At 38.0% G+C, this 23,708-nt stretch overlaps 1 protein-coding gene across 1 annotated transcript in view; it reads right to left on the bottom strand.

The window, feature by feature from the left end:
* bmp1a (bone morphogenetic protein 1a) overlaps positions 1-23,708 on the bottom strand; it is a 60,384-nt gene that overhangs the window by 25,900 nt on the left and 10,776 nt on the right. Inside the window, exons 2-6 of the mRNA XM_007234765.4 lie at positions 12,867-12,980; positions 9,134-9,277; positions 7,522-7,639; positions 3,394-3,572; positions 1,533-1,638 (exon numbers count right to left, since the gene is read on the bottom strand). Coding sequence (XP_007234827.2) covers positions 1,533-1,638; positions 3,394-3,572; positions 7,522-7,639; positions 9,134-9,277; positions 12,867-12,980 — 661 coding nt within the window. The remainder of the gene's footprint in view (positions 1-1,532; positions 1,639-3,393; positions 3,573-7,521; positions 7,640-9,133; positions 9,278-12,866; positions 12,981-23,708) is intronic.

A 23,708-nucleotide genomic window follows, 5' to 3' on the forward strand; every position in this document is an offset into this window, starting at 1 on the left:
AGCCTGGCTGATTAGGGAAATGAATGGTCCAGCTGAGCAGCCATGACATTTGTCTCCACGCTGGCGCTGAGCTTTAAGCAGCTGCCCAGTCACACAGGAGGCCACATTAAACGCCCGGTGTAGGCGCCCGGTGACTGCAGACCTTCAAAGGCCGGCTTCAAAGGCTGCGTTCAGTGACTGGACCATTCACACTGAGCTTAAAAAAAAAAAAAACATTAAAAAGAAGGAGATGAAGAAGAGGTTTTCTATAGCGGAGTAATGTAATAGTATAAGAGCCAGGCATGGCCCAGTAGAAGCTTTGGTGTCAATGAGGGTGACTGGGCCTGATTAAAAACAGCCAGTCTTACTGGCACATTGCCATGAAAGCAAGCCAGAAGCAAACAGAGGATGTGAGCACATAAAATAAGCCAGAGGCAAAAATGTGGGATGCTCTTAAGGAGGAATATGATACAATTACGTTCTTTATATAGTTAGTTCTTAAAATAGTTAAACGGCAATGCGTTTAACTATTTTACCAGCTTTGACTAGGGCAGAAGTTTTCAACATGCGAGTCATGACGCCCTAGTGGGTCATACTGGATCTGCAAAGGTTTATTTTTCTTTTCAGTACTGTGTATTTTAATAAACAAAAATATTTTTAAACATATAATTTAATGTGACAAATATTTGCAATTTGTTCACAAAAATATTACATATTAGTTTAAGCTTTTTAAATTCTGGCATTACAGTACAGTTTAGTTACCAACTTTTTACTTTTACATGTGACAACGCACTTTACTCTGCATTCGTGCATGCCTTGTTCCTTCATGCTTACACACACCTCAAAGCCCGTAGACACACAATTGATCTCGCCTATCTTAGCTTACTCTTCAGTGTGGGCCAGCACGTAAGAAGAACAATAGCTGCATTGTAAAAGCTCAGCAGGAAAACGTAAGAAGAGAAAGATGGCAGGATAGTTGTGTTGGTCTGGGGAAACTGCTGACGCCACATTTCAAAAGTCACACTGAGGGAACCTCTTGTACGAATAACACTAAGCATGAGAGCTACACAATCAGTCATAACATTAAACCACCTGCCTAATATTGTGTTGATACCTCCTGTGCCAACAAAAGGATGACTGGTCGAGGTCTAAGCACTAATTGTAAAACAATAGTTAGTAAATAATATTTTTTTTTATTGGTGCATAAGTATATCAAATGAGATGAGCAAAGAAAGGAACCATTTTAAACATGATTTCTTTCATTTTAAAACCTGCACAAGTGCACAATGGAGAAAATGAAAGGCTCCTGCATCCAGCTGTTCTGATCATATGTTATTGCTTTTGACAGCATTTGTAAATTAGTGACCTGACCATATTGTTGTTGAAATTATTAACCTCCTGGCAATTCCATTCAGAAAGCTGACTCAAAAGCCATCAGCTCACAGCATTAAAAAAGAATACACTTTAAAACCTATTTTAACTCTGACTCACATTCACAAAACAGGTCAGACAAAAAGAAAACTGGACGGAAGCTGTTTGAAAAGGCCCCTTACCTGGAAAATGTATTTCTGGCATAGTGCATGATGCTGTCAAAGTCATAGACTTCCCCAAGAGAGTCCACTTCACCAGGCTCCATCTTGAGAAAGTTGTACTCCTGCCCTATGTAGTGAAAGCAGAAGAAACAGGGATGTAGTTTAATGGCCATGCTGGACAAATACTTACAAAATGTATTTTTGGAAATTCAAAATCATGCAAGGTGTTTCTTATTAGAACACCAGCATCACTGTGACGCTTTAAAACAGTGATGACAGTGAAAACAGTCTCTCTCTATCATCATTTACTTGATTTCTATCCTCTCTATATGGTGGGAGCTTCAACAGGAAGAAAATGAAACACCATCAATCTAAAAAATAAGATCACACAGGCTGACTAAAGTTGCCATAATGTGAATCTGGCAATTCTTTGTTAAATGGTGTTATAATTTCATAATAAAATAACCTGAAATTAAAAACTAAATTCTTAAAAGTTTGGATCTGTGTTTTCTTAAAAATAAAAAAAGATCAATACTTTGCCAGACTCCTATACGATTCAGTTTCAGAAAAGTACTGTTAAGAGATTAGCTGAAACTTATTTCTCACCGCTAATTATAACGTGCTTTTAAGCAGTCCATAAATGCAGCAGACTTTATGAAAATAATATTTGTTTCACTCAGCCCATAATGATCATTGAGCTTCTTAATGCCATCAATGTTAAATTCTAATCTTAATTTTCATGTTCAGTGGGTTTTTGCACAGAAAAAAGCAAAGACTTAGTAGTGAAACCTTCATAAAGCTGTCATTACAACCACATATGGAACTCCATTAAGTCAGCACAATAAATCCACAAGGTTAATCTCCGATATACGTGTTCCAAACCCAAAATTACATTGACAGGTTTTAGACACACTGCTTCAATGAGTCACACACCCATAAAAAAATAAATACAGGTCGCACCTAAGAATTAAGGTCAGAAATCTTGGCACAAAGTGGCAGCCAAGTGCCCACGAATGAGACGTTATTGAGATGTTACTCAACCACATAATCATGAGCAATAGGTTATTAAGGCCATGGTAGGTAGGTTCCACCGTTAGAGTGGAGGTTTTGGTCCATCTTCCTAAATGCTGGGATTAAAAAACTCTAAGAACTAGGTATGCTGGTGGATTTGTCATGATGCCATTTGCCAAGAATGTATCTTGTAAAAGTAGCCAAGCTATTCCAGGCCTGTGGTGTAACAGCTGGAGAAATGTTCATGGGCATTAGCACAGCGTTCTCTTACTGGTACAGAAGCAGAAGATGTGCTGCCTAAAATGTGTCTCTTTTGTCTTGAACATAACAGAAGTGTTCTCTGTTATGGGCAAACATTAATTTATTCATCATCTCTTTGTATCTTTTAAAATGAACTGCAATGCCACAGAACAGCTACTTTTGGTTCCATAAAAAAAACCTGTGGCATCACATAATGAACCAAGGAGCTTAAAGGAACCTGATTTTTTAAAAGCGCAAGGCAGACAGTCAGAACACAGTTAACCAGTGTAATTAATTTCATAAGCGGGATCTTCTATGGTATTGCTTAAATATTTAAGTCATTTACACTGACATATGACACGTCATAGATCAGGCGATGGTACCATGTCCCATGACTTTACAAAACAAACCCTGCACTGACATATAGAATATATGTGTGAGGTCTCCTGCAGTAGCCTTGAAGCACATATTTAAGAAAAATTAGAAAAGTATTATTGATAGTTTTCTTTGATATGCACCCTTTAAACAGTGCAGGAAATCAGTACTGTAGTATTAATGACTATTCTACTCAGTGACTATTTGCGTGGCAGACAATTAAGATGAGAGTTCCACTGTTTGGCCACACTCTTACCTGGCTGAATGTTGTCTCGTATGATACTGACATGGTCGTCTCGGTCAGGTCGTGTGTGCTCGTGCCAGAACCCAATCACATGACCAAGTTCATGCACCACGATTCCAAACTTGTCACAGTTTTTTCCAATGGAGATGGCCTGTGGCCCCCCGCCCCTGCGGCCCACGTACGAACAACACCTAGAAGGAGAGTCAGGTTGGTAGCATTATTACTCTTCATACATATAAAACATATCAACATATTCAACACACTGGTTCAAAAAACATGCATAATCAGTCTTAAACTAGGGGAAATTATTGCAAGTGAATAGAAAGAATGAGGGATGAAAACGACAAATAGACGAGTATATGGCAGTATAGCTGTGCATTAGATCGTAGAGACGCATGTTTGGTGGCTTTCAAACTGTTTGGAATTTGGTAGGAGTGAAAATGAATGGGAGTTATTGGGAATAACAAGGAATGAAAAGAAAATGCGCTGCAACAGATTTTAAGAAAAGGTGTGCATCAGTCATGCAGAAGGACAATACATGAATGGCAAAAATTAATCTGATGCTAGGAAAAAGGGATAACAACAATAGTAGCAGGTGAATCAGTGCATGTTTCACAAAGCTGTATACAATCAAACCTCACACAATCAAACTAACAATCTGGATTTGGAACGATGTTGATATCTTCAAAACTGCAAAATGCGCAGCCATTACAAACCTCACCAATCTAATGAACTTTGACTCAGTGTGTTATGTTTCAAAATTCTGGACTTGCAACTCAGCAGGACCATAACACAAACACACACAAACCACACACACAGTGCCTGTGTGGGCACAACAGGCCACTCTCTAATTACTGAGCATCCAGTGGCTTGGTCCAGAAAACTTTGAACTTGAACTTTGCACAGCAGAGACACAAGTTCACAAACTGTTCCCCCAACACACACACACACTGACTGTGTACTTTCATACACTTACAAACGTAGCAGTCACGTTGCCTAAACTTGTTGTTTTGTTTCTGCATTGCAAGTAGGGCTGCAAAATATATATATAAAATATATAAATAACAACCACATTGTAATGTCATAGGTATCATTTGTGTGTTATTTAATTAAATAAATAACTAACTAAATAAAACTGTGCAAACGTTGTTTCTGTGGAAATGGTTTGGAATCATATTGTATAATATAATGCAACTTCTTATAAGTGTGTACCGAAATATGAGTTTTTAGTCAGTAATATCGACCAGTCCGAAGTTGGAGTATAACCTGGACCACGTGGTAGTCCCTGAGACTAAAGTACTCATCAGAGCCTGCACATGGAGAAAAGGCCTTCTGTGTAATGTACATATACATTACACATACATACACACACATATACATACACACACACATACACACATAACCATACACACACACACATACACACACACCTGCCATATAGACTGCAGTCTGAGAAAAAGGCCTCCTGTATGCTCAACAGAGCTAAAAATGACTCATGCGGAAACACACTGGTGCACTTTAAGAAGTCAGTTTTCTAAATCTTTACTCAGCCAGTGCAGGTAATCCTATTTTCCATGATCAAGAAATCATGGTACAATTTTGTATTTTTAAATTTGTGGATGATCTGTGGAATCTAAATCCTCACACTGGTTTTGTCCACACAGTTCCCTGACTTATACATTGAAGAAGACTTGTGACTAGACCTTAAACAAGCTGTGCAGCAGAACATTCCAAGAATCTTAGAACTAGTGGTCTCAAATAAATATGTTAATTATTAGTGTCATTATTAATAATTACTTCTGGGTTTTGTATCAAACTGAAACCTGTAAAATGTCTGATTAGCCTCTATCCAAGGTTATTTAACTTTAAACAACTTTAACATCTGCTCATCACAGCAAAACCCTAAATATTATCAGTCCAAAACCTTGAACAATTTTAACAGGATAATAGAAAATTAACATTCCACATTAGAGCTCATTACATCCCGACTGCACTGTCACAAAGTAAGAAAATAAACATCTAATTAGTTTTTCATGACACAGTCATTTTAGCAAGGACTCATTTGCTTGTGAATGTCTATGAAGCTCATTTGTGGGGAAAACGACTATTTTGAATTATGTTAAAGGTTAAATAAATAAATAACCCCAGCTAATTAATGCACAGCACATTATTTCTGTCTCCCCTGGAGTTTCACTTGCGTGGCAGTGCTGGAGAAAGCAGGCAGTAATTACACATCACAGCCTCCAACATCAGCAAAGGAAAGGAATAAGAATGGCTTAACAGCATTAGGAGGCATGTGTGGATATTAGAAAATGCCTTTTATTATATTAGTGTTCAGTGACATTTTTTTAAATGAATATTGTCTCTTGTTATGTTTCTCTAGACTAAACTGCTGAACATTACAGTGACATCCAGGATACAATATGCCACCAGCATCCTTAGCTAAACACAGCAAAGACCATGTAGATAAAAGATCATTGTACTTGGGGGGGCCTTAATAGTACACAACAGCGGTTTGTAAAGATTTACTCTGTAGTTAGCTGTAACCCTAAAAAGAAAAAAATAGATGAGTATTAAAGCTATAATGCCAAAGAGCCTGTACTCTGCATTAACTTCCAAGCCTGATCCAAGCCTTCATGTGTTTAAGACTACATGCAAGTACTCTTGACTTCATATGGAAGTAGAATGTTTATTTCACAGTTGGAGCAGGATGCAATGTAGAAGGCTATGTTACGCAAAGTGGATTCAGTCAAAAGGTTTTATTCACAGCTTAGTTTAAAAGAGGAAAAATATTGTTTTGGACTTCAGTATTAGCAGGTTCTTAAGGTTGCAGTATTGGTATCAGTATTGCGCATGAAAAAGTAATATTTTGCCAACCCTGTTTGAAATGTGAGGAAAATTCATTTTTCTACAAACAACAAATACCCACATGACATAACTTCAGCTACACCTAGGGCGAGACTACTTTATTACATTAGGTTATAACAGCCTACACCTTAATTATATCATGTGAACTTTGTTCTCTTGGCAGAAAACCTTTCTTGTCTGACCTTTTTCACAGCTTTTCCTATTTATGTTCTCTTAATTTCCTGCACTCTATTTATTACTGTCTGTGGACATGCAGGCTGCTCCAGAAAAGACAACATTCTTTATGATTAAGAAAGTGGTCAGCAACGGCAAGGCTGAACTAGCTGAACTGGGGCTTAAGTAAAAATAATGAGGCAGAGCAAAGCTCGACTGAACTCTTAAGGGGGGCTGTTCTGACAGACTGAGGTCTGAACTCATGACACACACATGCACACTGGTTCTCCACAGGCTTTTCCTGAGGTTTATAGAGCATGTGTGTTCAAATTAAAGGTCCAAGTGTTGAGACAAAGTAGCCAGACCTTTTCCGGCAATGAATAGAATGGTCCGTAAGCCAAGCCGGCAGGGTTGCTATTATAGTGACCCACACACACACTGAGACACACACATAAGGAGGATAAGCAAGAGCGGAACAATGGGGAAGAGGAAGGAAAAGTACTTAGGTGATAAATCAGGAAAAAGGGAGAGAAAGGGAACGGAAGAAACGGAAGAAAAGTGAAAGAGAGAGAGACGCATGAACAAGCATGATTCCTTCCTGGAGTTACATGGGCACATATAAAAACACACACACACACCAAAAGATTAGGAACCTCTGGAGCAGATGAACCAATTGGCACCATGCCTAATGCCAGGTGTGGGCTATAGGGGTATAAAGCCCCCAGCATGTAACTGTGGGGCAGTCAACCAGCATTCTCCAGAATGATCCACTAAATACTTTTGGGATGAGTAGAGGATCTTCGGATAAGTTAGGGAGTTGGGGATTCTGTTCTAAGCATTATAAACTGATGAGGATTGTGTCAGTAATGCAGTCATCAAAGACAAATCCTTCACTCCCCTTACAGGTTTGAGGGGTTAAAGTAATTGTGGGATGAATGATTAGGAAGGTCAGTCAGACTGGATTATAGGATAAGATTTTAAATCACACTTTGTAATGGTTTCTAAAAAATGGTCAGATAATGCATCTTGCATAGACACAATTTATACAAACACAAATATCAGATCAGATCGGTATCGGATTGGTATTGACCGATCCTCAGAATTTAAGTACTCACTCACCCACACGGCCGGTAGGTGAAGACGATGTAACTCTCCTCTGTGGTTCTCTCGATGAAGGTCACACATGTGTGCTTCTCCCAGTGCCTCATAGCCTGCCTGAATATAGCCCGCTGGCTACCTGCAAAACACACACACACACACACACACACACACACATATAGAGAGGAGAGAGAACATGAAGTGTTATGATAAATGATAACATACACAATGTTATACTGAAACAGATTTTCTCTATAAGCTTCTCCCTGACAGTGCACCTTAGTCCAAGGCTAAGCTTTGACTATGTCTACTAAACCAGGTCACTTATATATAAACAAGGAGAAATCCCACGGCCTGTAAAATGGCACAGAGAAAAGCTGTGTTCAGAGCCTTCACAAGCCTCTTTTGAACCAAAGCAGAAAAAGTACCCAAGTGAGCAAGAGGGCAAGAATGCGATGCTGACTCAGCACTTCCAAGCCATGCTGATCTTGTGTAATGCTCACTTTGTCGAATTTCTTTTTCCAAACAGCAAAAACTTGAGCAGCTTTAGAGCTGTAATCCACACCGCCGCCAGCGGGGTCACTCAGGCGGGCCATGCCCCCGAAGCACTGACTGAGTTCATTCAGGTCAGATTAAGGTCAATGAAAACACTTCCATGTAAACAGAGACAAAGACAACAGGGCTAAAGAACATGGATAAAGTAACATGTTTCTACATATTTTGACTGCAATATGCCGTCTAGCTAAAAACATATCAGTGTGACATAATAAAAACAGGCGTATTATACACTATTATACTTACAGTCGCTGCTGTCATACAAAACTTCATATAAGTCATTTAAAAGCAATTTTATTGGTCCACTCGTGAAATTTAATTGATGAAAATTCTATCAAGTGGAAATATATAAATAGAGATTTAGACTTAATTTAATGGTTTCTGACACACAGACATACTGTACTTTTGTCTATAATAATGTATAAATATATATGCAATATATAGTGCAAATGTGTCAGAATTTAAGATAGAGTTGTGTAGTATGTACAGAATGCTAACTAGCGTTATACACAACATTTTCAAAGAACACACAATTTTAATTAGATTAGCGATATTGCTCAAGCAAAGAACACTTTGTAACCAATCAATATGCTACTAAAGGGTTGCACAAAGGGTATGCCACAGTTTTTGTTTTAACATACTAAAATTATCTGACCATGTAATCTATATTAGCTATTGAGAAAGTTATCAAAGTTGTTAACCAAAGTCTATTTTAAAGAGTCAATTATTGTAGGTTATTTTGCAAAATTATTTTTTTTCAGGACAGAATTGTATTATTGTTTCTTTTGAATAATATGAAACAATGTCATATTTTAAAGCCATATTCAATGTTAGTACCACAAAGGCCAACACAACTGACAAACAGTACACTGTGCAAAGTTTAATGTACACAAGCACAAACACAGTAATGCCCAATTCTGAAGAAGAAAACAAAGAAGGCCATGCAGATATAGTCCTACTAATAATAACAGGCGTGTATTCAGGGCAGATTAAGGTCAGCGCTAAAGACACAGAACAGATTTTCTGCATGTACGCACAGCCTCTAGACGGACAGTGTACACTTAATTGGGTCACTTACCGCTAAAGTTCCCGCTTATGACATAAGGGATGACTCCATCGGGCCACACCCTCTCTGGTCTAGATGTTGCCGCCCTCCTCCTACGACGGGAACTCTGCCGATTGGATGCCGCAGTGTTTGGACTCGTCTCATTGCCAGACAAACCTGTCATTTACAACATTAAATTAAACATTGTGAGTTTGTCTTTGAAAATCAGCCACCATATTTTACTAAAATAAGCTGGGATGCTTTGTGTGTTAGCAGCCTGAAACAAACTATCACTGAGGATGTTTTGTTGATGCTTTAAATAGTCAATATTAATATTATTAACCTTCCACAGACAGCCTAGAAACGCAGCCCACATTCAAAGTGATTTCAAGGATGCAACAAATGTATCCTTTCTAACCAGAGGTTACCCACAATTTATTGTGATATATTTACAAATTATTACACATGTACAACACAAAGGGAAAAAAGAGCAGTGAGAAAATGGCATAAAATAAAATACTAATTTTACATTGATTTAGCACAGCTTATGTATTACGAAGAGTTATTCGACTTGTAGCAGTATCTTTAAGAAAGCATTTATAATGCATCACAACCTTTTAGGCAGGCAACACAATATTTTACAACCCAAACAGAACATAAAATTTTCATTTGTTCTCTGCACAGAACTATATTTACATAATTAAAGAAAGGCAGAAAGAGCTTGTTTGAAGGAGTGTAGCCAACCTTTCAAAGTTACTTTGCTTCTTTCCTTTAAAAAACTGCAATTCCTCCAAGTGCACTTTGTTCTTTCCATTCGACTGAACGCTTTGTTTTCAGACTAAAGGACAAGTTATTTGAAGTTGTATTGTACCCTTTTCTGCTGTGAGCTGCAGGATAGTAGCATTAGAGTAATGACTGACCAAAGCAAAGTCACTTAGGTAAGGTGGAAAATTACGTTTTTTTGTTGTTTTTATGCATCAAAGCTGATTGTCCTAATTTGATCAGATCAGTTTATGTGTTTTTTTAGGCTGAGGCTTAACCTGTGCCGACCTGATTTCGAATAGCATGCTTGAACCCCCTTTGCTGTTGTGCAGTTTGATTTTAGGTTAAGCATTTTGGACCAAGGCAAACCATTCTAATGAGTTCTAACATTAAAATAATTATTTATAACGTATTCATAAACCTCAAATAATCAATTTATTGTCCCAAACTTCATATGAAATGGTCTATGAACTATCCAGACAATATTTTACTCGTTATGATATTTATTTATAAAACCTATAAGCATTTTCTTATCACTACTTTGTGTGTGTTGATTGTTTGGCCTTTCTATAACATGAGCGCACACATACAGCAGCTGCATCTGTACTAGGAGTGGGCAAAATGACACAAAAATTATATCACAATATGTCAGGGTATGTGTGCGATACGATAAAGCATTGATTTTTTTTTTATAATATAATATACTACTGCAACAAAAAAAATAGTAAAGTTTATTTAAGTATAAATAGTTTCACACATTTGAGGGATTTTTGGTTGTAAAATTAATAAAAGATATTTGTGAGAAAAAAAGATTGTTGAACACATTCAGTAGAAATAATAATAAAATAATAACAGTGTAACCAAACAAACAAAAATAATGTAACAACAAAACCATACCACTAAATTAAAGTGCACCATATGTATTGCATGCATATAAACTGGAAACAAACCATTTAAAGTAAATGCAGTAAATAGCAAAACAAACACAAAATAGCAATATCATGATATGGAGTTTTTTTTTATTGTGTCATGATATTTGGCGGTTATTGTATACGATGGCAGACCCCTAATCTGCCAAGTGTGGGAATTACATTTACATCTCCACAGGGGATCAAAGCTCATATATTGAAGTCATCTAAGTGCATTTGTTTTGCCTTACTAGCTGAAAAAGATTTCCTGTAGAAAGTTAGAATTCACGAAAAGGTATCTTCTTCAGTTCTAAGTGCTATTCTGAAGGACAGACAAACTGAGGGAACTGCAGAGCTCATGAATCTTAGTAATATGAGCGCCCTACCATCTTGCTTGATTTTAGCTATTATATCCAATGCTGCCGAGTCATCTATAAACCCAGATACCATCACTCCATCATCTCCAATTCACTTCAAAGACAGCTTCAAGAAACCTGACACATCAGCAAAACTCAAAGTAAAGTAATTTCACTCTTACGGTGCTGGAATAAAATAAATAAATAAATGCTGTTTCATGCAGCCATATAATCGTTCCCCTGTACTGGTGTACAAAAAGCAAGATGGATGTTGTGGTAAAAACAATACTTTTAAAAATATAGAATACATAATACAATACTTTAAGTGTAAGTGTAATAACGTGAAATATCAATGATCCCACAGGTATTTTTACTATTAAAATGTAAATGCAGAATAACATCATTTATAAAAGCAATGATGCTAATGTAGCTACACTAACTGCACAAATGATCACACAACTGCCAAACCACATTTAGTTGTAAGCTAACATCACAGAAAACTTGACTGCATGTCCAGTAATGCTGGGTGTTTTTATTTAAGATTCTTGCAGTTTTCTACTACATCACTGTTTTTTGAAGCTTTAAATTAAGGCTTTGATTAATATAGGATTTACTGTGTCCCACAAAATGACACAATATATTAAGGAATTAGTCTGCCTTGGCAGAAAAAAAATGTTATGTACTGCAACATATTAAAAATCTAACCTATGCCATCAACTTTAACACTGCATCATTTTTCATTTTAAGACAGTTTTAAAAACACTATAAACAAACCCAAAATCAAGCATTCAAAGAAATATTTCTCAAATGTTCTATTGCACAAGTAAGTCAAGTTTAATATGACTCAACAATATGTTATCCCTGAAGCCAAAGCATTAATTATTAAAATGAATGTTGTTCAGTTTAATTTCCTTGGTTTTCCAGTTAACTGTTAACTAAATAAAACATCACACATTTCAAAGTGCATTAATATAAACTTCAAGGCAGAGTATTAATATATTTAAAAGGGCTATCCTTGAATTATTTTTGCCCCTGGAAGACATACTTCAAATCCTGCTTTTTGGGCTGGTTTGTTTTAACACACAACTTTTTTCAGAAATGTGGATTGAATGTGCAATTCCATTTATCACTTCTGTATGAGAAGATGATCACTCCACATAAGTGAGCTTATTACAGTACCCTCACTCTAGTCAAGTGAAAGTGTGTTTTAATAAAAGATAAAAAGGTAGAGAATACGATTGGTACTCCAGACCTCTCCCAGGCAGTAGAGCCTCTTTTCATCTGTAAGCTAACAGACTGTTTGTTATGCCAACTTGGCTTATGTTAGCTAGCATGCTGTTCCTCAGCTATTTGGCTGTGCTGTTCCAAACAGTGATATGCAGCGCTTCTAGCGGCAAACCCTATTAAAGTATTTTCCAGCCTGTTAAATTGTTACAACTGTCTTTTAAAGCCATGCTATGATAGGACGGTACATGAAAAAGGTACACATGTGAAATCAAAAGCTCAAACTAATGGCTAGCATAAGTAAAACAGCAGCTTTTTTTGCTTTCAATACTGTACAATGCAACTTTGAGATATTTAGGTTGAATCTCTGTTACATGTAAGCTACAGTAGCCTTGTAGCTTCAGCAAAAAAAACTAGACTAGACTTACTAAGTTTGAGGGGAATTGAAATTGTGTTAGTATGCATGGGTAACATATTACATATTTCTGCTTTACAATTTGCTTTATAAGTGCTTACCTGTGTCTGTCTGGTTGAGGTTTATGACGGTTCTCTGGACCACATCCACAATGCGGTCCACTTTAAACATTCGCATGTCTTCTTCATCTAGCGCTATGTCCCCCAGATAGGCCACTGAAAAAGACACAGGAACACTTTATGAGTTATGAGTTATCCCATTTCCACTGTAAAAGAAGGCCACATTCTCGGTACAGTGTCAACATTCTTCGTCATTCAGTCGTCACCTATAATTACCGCAGGCTCGCGGTGAAGAGTGCTAGTCACTCAAAAAGCCAATTCAAAAACAAGCCGTCCGGGTCTTCCCAGCAGCGTGACATCTCATCACTCTTTAATCATTTGTGACACCGTATATAGCTGGGTTCAGTGCTCATACCAAAGCCTATTCAATAATTCATCTTGAGAGAGCGTGGAGCTTATTAGCGTTAGCAGTTTAAGCGTGCTGCAACACTCTGACTTCCCTTCTGATGATTAGAAACTCTGAAGCTGCTGTCGCGGTGGTCCCCATGACCTGAATGGAAATGTATGCATATGCATAGACTTTAATTAGCTCGTCAGGGACTAATTTAATCTTCTCCGGAAGTGTGGCTGGGCTGATTAACGGTGGAGAAAAGCAGCCAAACGTCTCTAGCAGAACGTCCTTCAGACTGACATAAGTTTGGAGCTAATTAAAAGAGCCTAGGATGCGCTCGAAAGCCCGTTGTGCACAGCAGAAGACCCAAGTCGTCCAGTTTTTATGCAGTTCGCCTGGCTGCTACTACACTAAAAACCCAAAACTAAGAAAATAATAATTTCTTCTTCATGCATAACATAAAAGAATAGTAAATTAAAGCATCCTGCCAAGCACTGAACAGTTACATAAATAACAATTCCTTCACTGTCAAGGAAATGTTAAGCTCCTATCATAATATAATTCTGTCTTTTTGGGCATTAAGTCAATAATCTGTGTGTTACAGTAAACATAACACAAACTGAGGGGTGCTAATACATACAGTATTCACAATACAAATTAATATCAATATTAGCTTCTATTATTCCACCAAGCAATGTGGTAAAGCATGGTGGATAACAGAACCTCCAATAAACTCAGTGGCAGACTGTGGTTCAATTGCTTTTACGGGCAAGAGTCAGGAGTTACAATGCAACTACTTTAAATGGTGAAACATGGGTGTTGCTCTGATGATTTCTTTTTTGACAGCAAGGACAAAACAGTTTGTATATACTTGTTAGCTGCATGTTAACAAGCAGAAAAAAGACATTATTGTATCAGTGGATAAAAAAAATTCTGAAAGTACAGACTTATTTATTAATTTCAACTTTATATCATAACATGGCCTTAGACATAAAAAAATCTAAAAAAAATATGGAAAGATTTAGAAGCCTCAGTGTATGGCAGGGTTCTATTTCAGGAATTTTTGTGATTTTTGGCCAGAAATAGGTGAAGTTAACAAGTCATTGTGGGGTTTTAAAAGGTGTAGCAGGTAATGCCAGAAGATGGTGAACCATTTTGCGGTATGTTATTTTACTGCAGGTTATTCAGTCATATCACAAATCCATGGATATGTAGTGTTTAGATAACATGTAACTACATGAGTTGGTGGGTAAAACAATATAACCAAATTATTTTTCCTCTTTTTTTCTTTACTCCTTTCACAGATGAGGTAATAACCAAGACTGCGAACAGTATCACACTTCTTACACTACATATTCTACAATGCACTTAGATATAGAATATTTGCACCATTCTTGTATCACTTACTACCAGCCACCTATACCGGTGCCAAGTAAGAACTTGTCCTCAGAACTAGCTAATGAATTATAGATTCCTTTCCTCATTCATAACAGCTCACAGAACAAGAGGCTCTCTCAGAAACACCCTCAGAGCTGCAGCCTACCCTCCACCCCTCCCCTGAAACACACATGTCCACACACTGCCCTCTCAGTCTGTCTCGACAGCAGACAGGCGAACATGGCACCACTTCAGACCAATAATTACACTGGAAACTCTTTATAAGTATGTTCATGTAGCACAATGTTCAATTGCATCCAAATGACATACCATCACCATTGTGATGAAGCTTTTTATCTCTTTTAGGTCAGAAACTGTATTTCTCTTTATTATAAAAAAGTGTACACAGTGCATCAGTCATCTTACAAATAAAAAACTAGTTAGCAGAGATTGAACATAACATATATTATGTAGAACTATATATATCATTGTGTATGAATTTGTTTTGTAGTACTTATGGATTGTTTCATATTTTATCACATTGTATTGTATTGTACTGAACTCTACTGTATGACACTGTATAGCATTATATCCAGTATCATGGGATTTGTTATAAATTAGATCATACCAAATCAAATTGTACTGTATCATATTGTATTATATTCTATTAAACTGCATTGCCAGATCATGTGATATTTTATGTTATTGTGTTAAACTGCTTCATTTTGTATTAAACTTTATTGTATCAAAATGATAAATTTAAACATATGTTAAATTCTTTGTTATAAATAAGATCCTAATTTAACCAACGTGTGTTCAACTGTATAGCATTTTTTCTTATATGGTTATTCATTTACTGTCATGCTAATGTACAAAGCCATTAAAATGTCTTGTTTACACTGTAACAGCTCATAAACCCCAAAATAAACTGTTCAAAACATAAACAATAAGCTATATAATAATAATAATGCTAAAACCACCTCACAGCCCCCCCTTGTGATTCCAAACCAGTTCTGACCCAATATGTCATGGATTTCACAAGACATCTTAAGGTGTCCTCCGGCAACAAGATGTTAGCAGCAGATCCTTTAAGTCCTGTAAGTTGTGAGGATGGGCATTAATGAGCTCTAGATACCTGCTTGGCATTTTGCAGATGTTCTGACCAAGTCGTCAAGTGTCTCAGATTCTGGCAGAGGTTTTCCATTTTTCCTGTTTTCAAACCCATCAACTTCCAGAAGTAACTGTTCACTTGCTGCCTAATACGTTGATCTGATACCCTTAACAGCCCACTGACGACTGTATACAGATAATCATTGTTATCCACTTTACTTTAACTTTCTGACCTGTAAATACAAGATAATTCCAAGCTGGATGTTATTTGTTTTCAACAGAAAAAGCAGCCCAGCTGTTACTGATAACGGAGGTCTTTGTTGGTGTTTCCACTCAAATGTGCATCTTTGTACCCAAAAGAATGCACACATATGGTTTCCCATGAGTGGGAACAGCAGGAGTCCCTCATATTCCACCAGCACCAGCAGCTTTAGTCATTCTAAACGTCTGCAACTGCCTCAAGGAATTGTTTTTCTAAATGTGTCCGGGGATCTTTTTCATACCTGGTTTAGTTCATCTGCCAAACCCTCACAGAAATTGCACCCAAACAACTCAGTCACCAAAAAGATACAAGAAGATAAAAGAGAGGAGGGAAAAAAGCACACTACAGTGTTTAGTCAGCACACACCTGGGAAGTAGGGCACATTCCTTCCCTTAACGAAGCCAAGAAGGCGACGATTACCCCGGCCAGGCTATATGAGAAACACAGGGGGCTTACTAAATTTTCTACTAAATGTTCTATGCCAGCGGCTGTGTGTGTTTATGTGTAAGAAAGGTTTTAAGGTTGCCGGTTTCTCATTACTGTTTTTAACACCCAGGCACCACAGTTTACAGCTACCGGAGAAGGAATGGGAATGTGAGAGATGTGGGATCTGTGAGTGCCATCAAAAAAGAGCTACTGCTCACCTCACAACCCCAGCCTGAGGGTGCAGAGTAGTGGAGCATGGACCTGTTATTTCCTGTACAAACAGAATTCTGTCCTGCATTGCCAAGTCTGCTGTCAAGACACACACTCTCCAGCTCTCTCGCTTTCTCTCTTTCACTCTCTGTCTGTGCTCTAGATCCAGTTCAAACTAGAACTAAGAGACACTGGAACAGGAAAACGCTGATATAAAAATCACTGAATTCGAACATCGGTTGCCTACACCATTGCATAAATTCTTAACCCTAGAACTGGTTCAGCTAACATGGCAGAAGTGCATGTAGACACATGCTATTAGCAGCCTAGTTTAAGAAAAGTAAAAATAATTTGATAAAAGAATATCGTACTGATATTGGTAGCAGTATCTGAAATGACAGTATCCTCAAGAGTATCCTCAAGATTGCGTTACTAGTATCAGTATCAAAATAAAAAGTAGTATCATGAATTCCATTTTTTTTTCTTTTTCAGAGAATATTTGGGTGTAAATAACTTTTATAATGGTCTACAGAAACAAAGTTATAAACAGTAGTTTGTTAGTCTAATAACAAATGACTTATTTGTATTATGTTGCCACTGTTACACTTCAACAACATTACTTTAAAACATTACCTACAATTTAACATTAATTATTGGCAAACTAGCTGCAGCACTTGTTTCTATTCCCAATTAATCCTGATATTTACGTATATAATTGGGGAAATCCTGAACGGAAAATCAGCAATTTGCCTTATTGCCTTATGAGACACACTGTATGGATGAAGTTGAAAAATATAATAGTTGAAAAAAGTGTTATAAAAAATGTTTAAAATGCAGTTCAGACAAACATTCACAGTAGTTCACAACTAATTGTTCTAAAACTAACTACTAAAACTGTGTATTAAACTAACAACACATTCAGAGACATATATCTTCAGACATCTTGTTCTATTCACCAATACTCTGAACAATCCTGACAGGTCTGAATGACTTTTTTTATCTTAAAGAGGCTCCAACTTTAAAATTAGTGGAATTCCCCTTTCAGGAGCGATATATGATGAGCAGCCCTTGACTCAGGCTTTCTCTCTCTCTCTCTTTCTTTGTGTGTTCTAAACCCTGCTAAAAGTTCTTTCAGCGCCTGCAATCTAGCACAGGCCTTGACTAAATATGGCTGACAGGCCTGAAATGACAGGGTTTTACTTTTGCAAGCCAATGCGCGTGTGCACACGCACACACACGTGCGCACATACACACACAAGGCAAGAAAGACAGGCAGAGTCAATCCTGGCTAATCCCAGAGTGGGCAACTACAGATGGAACGGCAGCAAGAAGGATGTTTTTTGCTCATAATCCGGACAGCGCTAGGCTAACTGGGCTTTAAGGTTGTCATAACAAAGGCGAGAGTGATATAGCAAGAGCAGAAAAGAAGGGAGAGGCAAGTGACTACAGGAAACAGAGGTTCAGAAAAATACGAAAGATACCATATGGTTGCAGAAACCAAAGGAGGATGGGTTTGTGTTCCTCAGTCTGTGGGTGGGATCTACCATAACAGTGCATGCCTCACAAGACGTTATCAAAGGCGGTCAGTAACAGCAACAGCAGAGTGAAAACGCTAAAAGATGTAGGTTTCCTCCTGCAGGATCTGACATGTTACAAACATATCTTAGACATAACTGGCATGAATGACTCAGATTGGCTTTAAACACTGCTGTCACCTCCAAAAATATGATAAGCCACTTCATCATAAAATGTATGTAGCCTGTAGGCTACACTACATAATGACTTAATATAAGAAACCTAAATGCCCCCAGGACTTTATTAAGCCATGAAAAATATTTTTTTTGTTTGTTTTGTTACAAGACTATTGTTATCACAAAGCCCATATCTATTTTCTTAAACCCTTTAATTTCTGCATTTTGCTTGTGTGTTTTATCTTCCAACAGGGCCTAATGGTCATAATCCATCCCTATACATTTTAAACCTCTTCTTACCTCTTAAACAAAATTGTTCTTTCCACTGTGTTTAAGACATCACACTAATACATTTTCTAGAACTAATAAATACAAATCAAACCACAAAAAGAAGGAACCAAAAAAAGCAACTGTAGGAACTAGCCATCACATGCGGGAGAAGCAGCTAAAGGTGCAGGTGGGCACTTCCTTCTATGTCCTTTATCCTGCCCACTTTGGATGCGACACAACAGCAGCTGGATCTGTCTTAAATAACAAGTGTCTGAAGATCAGTAAGAAGATTACCACATGTCCGCATCTGAACGTGGAGCAGCTCCACAATAGGAAATTCCTTGAAATTTAGTTCATGCCAGAGAAATGTGATGGGGGAGGTGATGTCACTGAGGACAGAATTCTACATGAAAGCCAAGAAAGAAATGAATTCAAGCTTTCTGGCTTGGGTGCAAGGCCTACACTATTTCAAAAAGGAGACTCATTCTTGAACCAGGAACACAGACTCCTCAATTAAATCTTAAGTCTTTGATGAAATATACTCCAGATAAAGGATGTAACTGTGTAGAAGCAGCTGGTAAGAACTCACTGAGGTTTGCCTTTTCTGGCACTGGAGCTATGAGACTTCTAGAATCACCTTTAGGAATGCACTGAATTCTCTACAACCAAAAATATTCGGCTGAAAATGTCAATAAAGGTCTTCAATTGTTAGCTGAATAAGTAAAAAAAAAACATATACCTAACAATCAACGCAATGTTGGAAATTTTTCCATGTAAATTTAAATAAACTTATGTCTTTACATAGATTAGAAGCTTCAATTACATGTTAGCTCCACTAAAACACTAGTACACTTCAGACATCCCATCTCAGCTGGAGGTGGATTGACTGGAGGTGGAGATACTAACAAAGGTACGTCAAATATTTCTTTAACCAATGACATATAAGACAACAAGGCACAATACAGACTATTATTAATATTTACAGATTCCTGGTCAAACACCCTGTGTCTCAACATACTAAGCTTACTGCTACACGATGAAACAACACAATAAAATTCAAACCGATACAGTTCATACAATACTATTTGCATTATGTTCTTGGCCAAAAGTTTTATACATTTCATTTTCTACAAATAACATGCCTCAACCAAACTAAAAAGGTTAAAAATCCAAGCAACGGTCCGGCTGAAAACCCAAACAAACATTCGCCAGGACTTGGCTCTCTTGCTTACTTTTTCTGGGTCTGAACTCTCCAGATAGCAACAACTGTTGATGCCAAGGCCGACGCCACCACACCAGGCGGACCGCCAACCACACACGGCATGGACAGACTGTGTCCTCTTGCCTGGCACAGACTGCCTTTCTTTTTTATCCCCTAGAACTCTCAAGGGGTGGGGGGGCAAATCCAACCCTCCCCAGAGGTGAGACCCCACCAACCACATCTCCACTGGGGCCAAGCTCTTAATCTGCCATGTAATTGTTCTCTCTGGGGCCAAGTCCAGCGAGGACAAGCGCACAAACAGGCGACCCAACACCAGCCTGACCTCCCTCTCCTTTTCTCTTATTTTTGCATGGTTGTCGTGGCGACGCCGTGTCTCCCCCCCATTAATCCCCTCCATCACTTCAGCTGGTACTCTTGATCCTTGATCACGGTAACTGAAGTCTTGAAGCTTGGTGGCAAGAACGACACAGAAGTGGCTTATCCAAGAATCAGAGAATTTAAAGTAGGGAAGTACGATCGCTTTCGCACGGGGCCCCAAAAAGAACACCAAGCAAAATCCAATGGCAACCACAAAGTAATGAACTTGAGTAAATACATCACAATCGCTAATCGAACAAGGGAATAAGGGATGGAACACTTTATGAAAGAGTACAAACGAGTGGAGTGGCAGATGGGGAGCCTGGTACGGCTGGTTGCCTTCCAGACACATTCATTACAAAACACTCAACAGCTGCAGCTTAGCGCTGGCACCCATGGAATTCTCCGGATTTTGTGTTGGAGTCTGGGAGAGGACCTGGGGATTTTGATACCCTGGTTACACAGTTTAAAATATTCACCACTGAGCTGGCATATAGTCATTTAGCTGAGGGGTTAGACAGAACTGCTACTGAAAGGGGATGCCTGTGCCTGGAGGATAACTCTGCATGAGATGGGACTGTCCCAAAACAGGTTCTCTGGAGCAAAATGTTTTAATGACTGGTTCTTTAAGAATTAATTTTATAAATAAAATTTTGAGTGAAGAAACATATTAATGGTAAAATAAAATGTCCAAATGACCACAGCATTAGTTTAGTATTAAAGTACATGGCCAGAATCATTTAAGGGGCACTGTAACCATTGATACATCTGCTGAGAAAATTTCAACTCTCATCCTCCAGATATGCCACAATATCCTTAATACTGACCACCTGGTTCCTTTTCCTCCTAATGATGTATTTTAGAGATGAGATTTGATAGAGTCTTAGAGGCTAAACAAATAACATAAGTTTTTGTAATTATCACCATTATTATCAGAAGTTATCACTGGGAGGAGTCCTGTGGTTCTACTACATTTTATGTGATACAAAAAAAAAAACAAACACAAAAAAACACAAAATTGTGAATTCTATGAAACTGAGAAGACTAAGGAGTGCTAGTTTTAGGTTTTAAGTCCCATTTACCTGTGTATAGGCTGTGTAGGCAACTATAAAAAAAAACACTCCAAGTAGCCATAGAACTCCCTCAAGCAACTCCTGAGCTTTCTTTGTGTGCACCAGCATCTATATCTGTTAGTGTATGATAGATTGCAAATATTCATATAGGTATGTAAGACAACACAATATCTTTGTAAAGACATTAAAGCACAGCATGACTGCAGGCCTAGCATTCTGAGAGTGAATTATGATCCAGCCTTTGCCAGATGAGGAAAAGACGTCTGGAACTTTTTCTCACGGGACACAAACCACAATACATTTAACACATGATGAGCCAAATCACCTGAGGATTCTCAGGGTATTTCACTTCCCCTTAGATTGCACTCACTTTCATCACTGCAGTAAACTGGTAAAACTCCAGCGTCTCTACCTTTGGCTCCCAAAGCTTTCTCTATAGAACAAATACAAAAGCTATCCAGACGACTACTTTACCCACAGAACAGTTCCTGTTAAAGTGGCCCATAGGCATAATGTGAGAGAGTCTAGACAGGTACTTAAAGTTGCTGTCTACAAAATGAGAGTTTTTCTACCCCCCAAGCAGCTTTGAGGTAAGCTGTTGGGGGTTGGAGAGCTGAGTTAGACGACAAGATCCTTGCGCATGACAATACCAGTATGACTATTAAGCCCCATTAAAACGAACGCAGCATTTACACTTAAACTGCAAGCAGTGCATTAGGTGAAAGAGGCGGGACAGTCATCACAGGTCACAAAGGACTAGAAGCTTAAGTTTCACTGATTACTTGACTGGTTTCTGACATCTAAGACAGTGTGGAATGCCTAAACATTTCTCCCACCGAAAAGACATTTCAATCTGTCAATAGACAATATATTGCTTAAAGAAAAAATACAGATGGTGTAGAACTTATATATATTTTTTTCTAAGCAACACTATTTCTGACTAAACATGTAAGACTGTGTTACTGTTTTTAAAATGATTTGTCATTTGAATAGTTCAGATTAGTTTTAGTTTTTTTGGTTATTTTATGCAGCTTCAAGCCTACAACAGTTACCCACCTTATTAGCAATTGCCCTTTCTAGCTGTCAGTATTACTAGTTAATACTATATTGTGCTCACCTGAAATTTTTGTGTTGTGTGAAAGGAGTAAACATCACTCAGCCTACTTTTTTTGTTTATCTGTATGTTTCATGACATTTAAACTTTTACATATATAAGGTTTACTTTAGCTTTGAGTTTACTGAACTTCAAATAGTATGTTAGCAGAAAGCAAGACACAGATTAATGTTCGGTGAAGTAAAATACAAGTTAACTCAATCCTTAAGCAGCACTGTGAGTAATGGTAATGTAAGAAATAACTGGCAATTATATAATAAGTGTGACTATCCCATGTATTTTGTTCAGCGCACTAGCCTTCTGTGCTTAACGTAAAGCTAACATTAAATTTAGCTCGGTAGAGATCTGAGCTAATATACAAATATACAAAACTCAAGCCCAAATCACAGTAATTGCATAGTCTCTAACTGAAAATAGCCTTCCTCACTGATTATGGTCATTGTCTCTCACTCTCAGTCACGAGGACTGGTTCATCTCCTCAAAACAGCAGCCCCTTGCCCAATCTTCTCCTGCTCCAGCTGTTCTCTCTTAGCAAATGCTTACCTCAACATTTTCTAATGCCACAGTTTGAACCCCAGGCTACTGGAACTGAGAGCTCATGCGGCTGCTTTTTCTCAGAGCCATAAACACAGCCTGGGTCCGGACGAGCCCTTGGGGGGGTTGGGGTTATTCCATAACAAGTGCTGAGGTGCCTTTAGGGCTTGTTAGAGGGACGCCAGGGAAGAAAGAGTTGAAGGGGGGTTTACAGACGGCTGGTCTAATAGACAGCCGGAGGGCAGGAGAAAGACCGCAGAGGCCACACGACCAGAGAGGTGCCTGTCATTCGAAATACAAACAGGTCGTTTGGCAACTTTGGCTACCAGCAGAGAAGAGGTGTCAAAAGACAGCCAAGAGCCTCTAGGGGCCATTAAAGTCTCAAGATCTTTAGTAGCTAGCCTGTTTCTACAATATCTTGTGAGGCTGTCAGTAGGGGTGTAAGGAAATAGCAATATTGTATCATATCGTGATATATTATTTTGCAATACAATTATATTAGGAGTGGTAGCCAGTGGTTCAATTATGTTTTGTGTTTACAGTATATTTCCAGTGCAATTGCATGCACAGGAGCATGAAAGTGTGTTCCAAATACATGTCCAATTGCAAGTAAATACTTAGAAGGTCTCATATGAGTAATAAGGACAACTCCCCCGTTAAGCCCAGTCCAGAGTCCAGTGGTAACTTTTAGAGAGCAAAAAGCGCGGTGTAAATAATGTTAGATCTCCTAGATCTTCACCATTTGCAAAAATATACATCAAATTGAAGATTAGCAATGCTACAATTTTAATGCTTAACAAATGTTTAATGCATTACAGATCACAGCCCCAGCTCAGCATTTCCAAAA

Source organism: Astyanax mexicanus, chromosome 12 (genome assembly GCF_023375975.1).
Source record: "Astyanax mexicanus isolate ESR-SI-001 chromosome 12, AstMex3_surface, whole genome shotgun sequence".
In the NCBI taxonomy this organism is placed as follows: Eukaryota; Metazoa; Chordata; class Actinopteri; order Characiformes; family Acestrorhamphidae; genus Astyanax; species Astyanax mexicanus.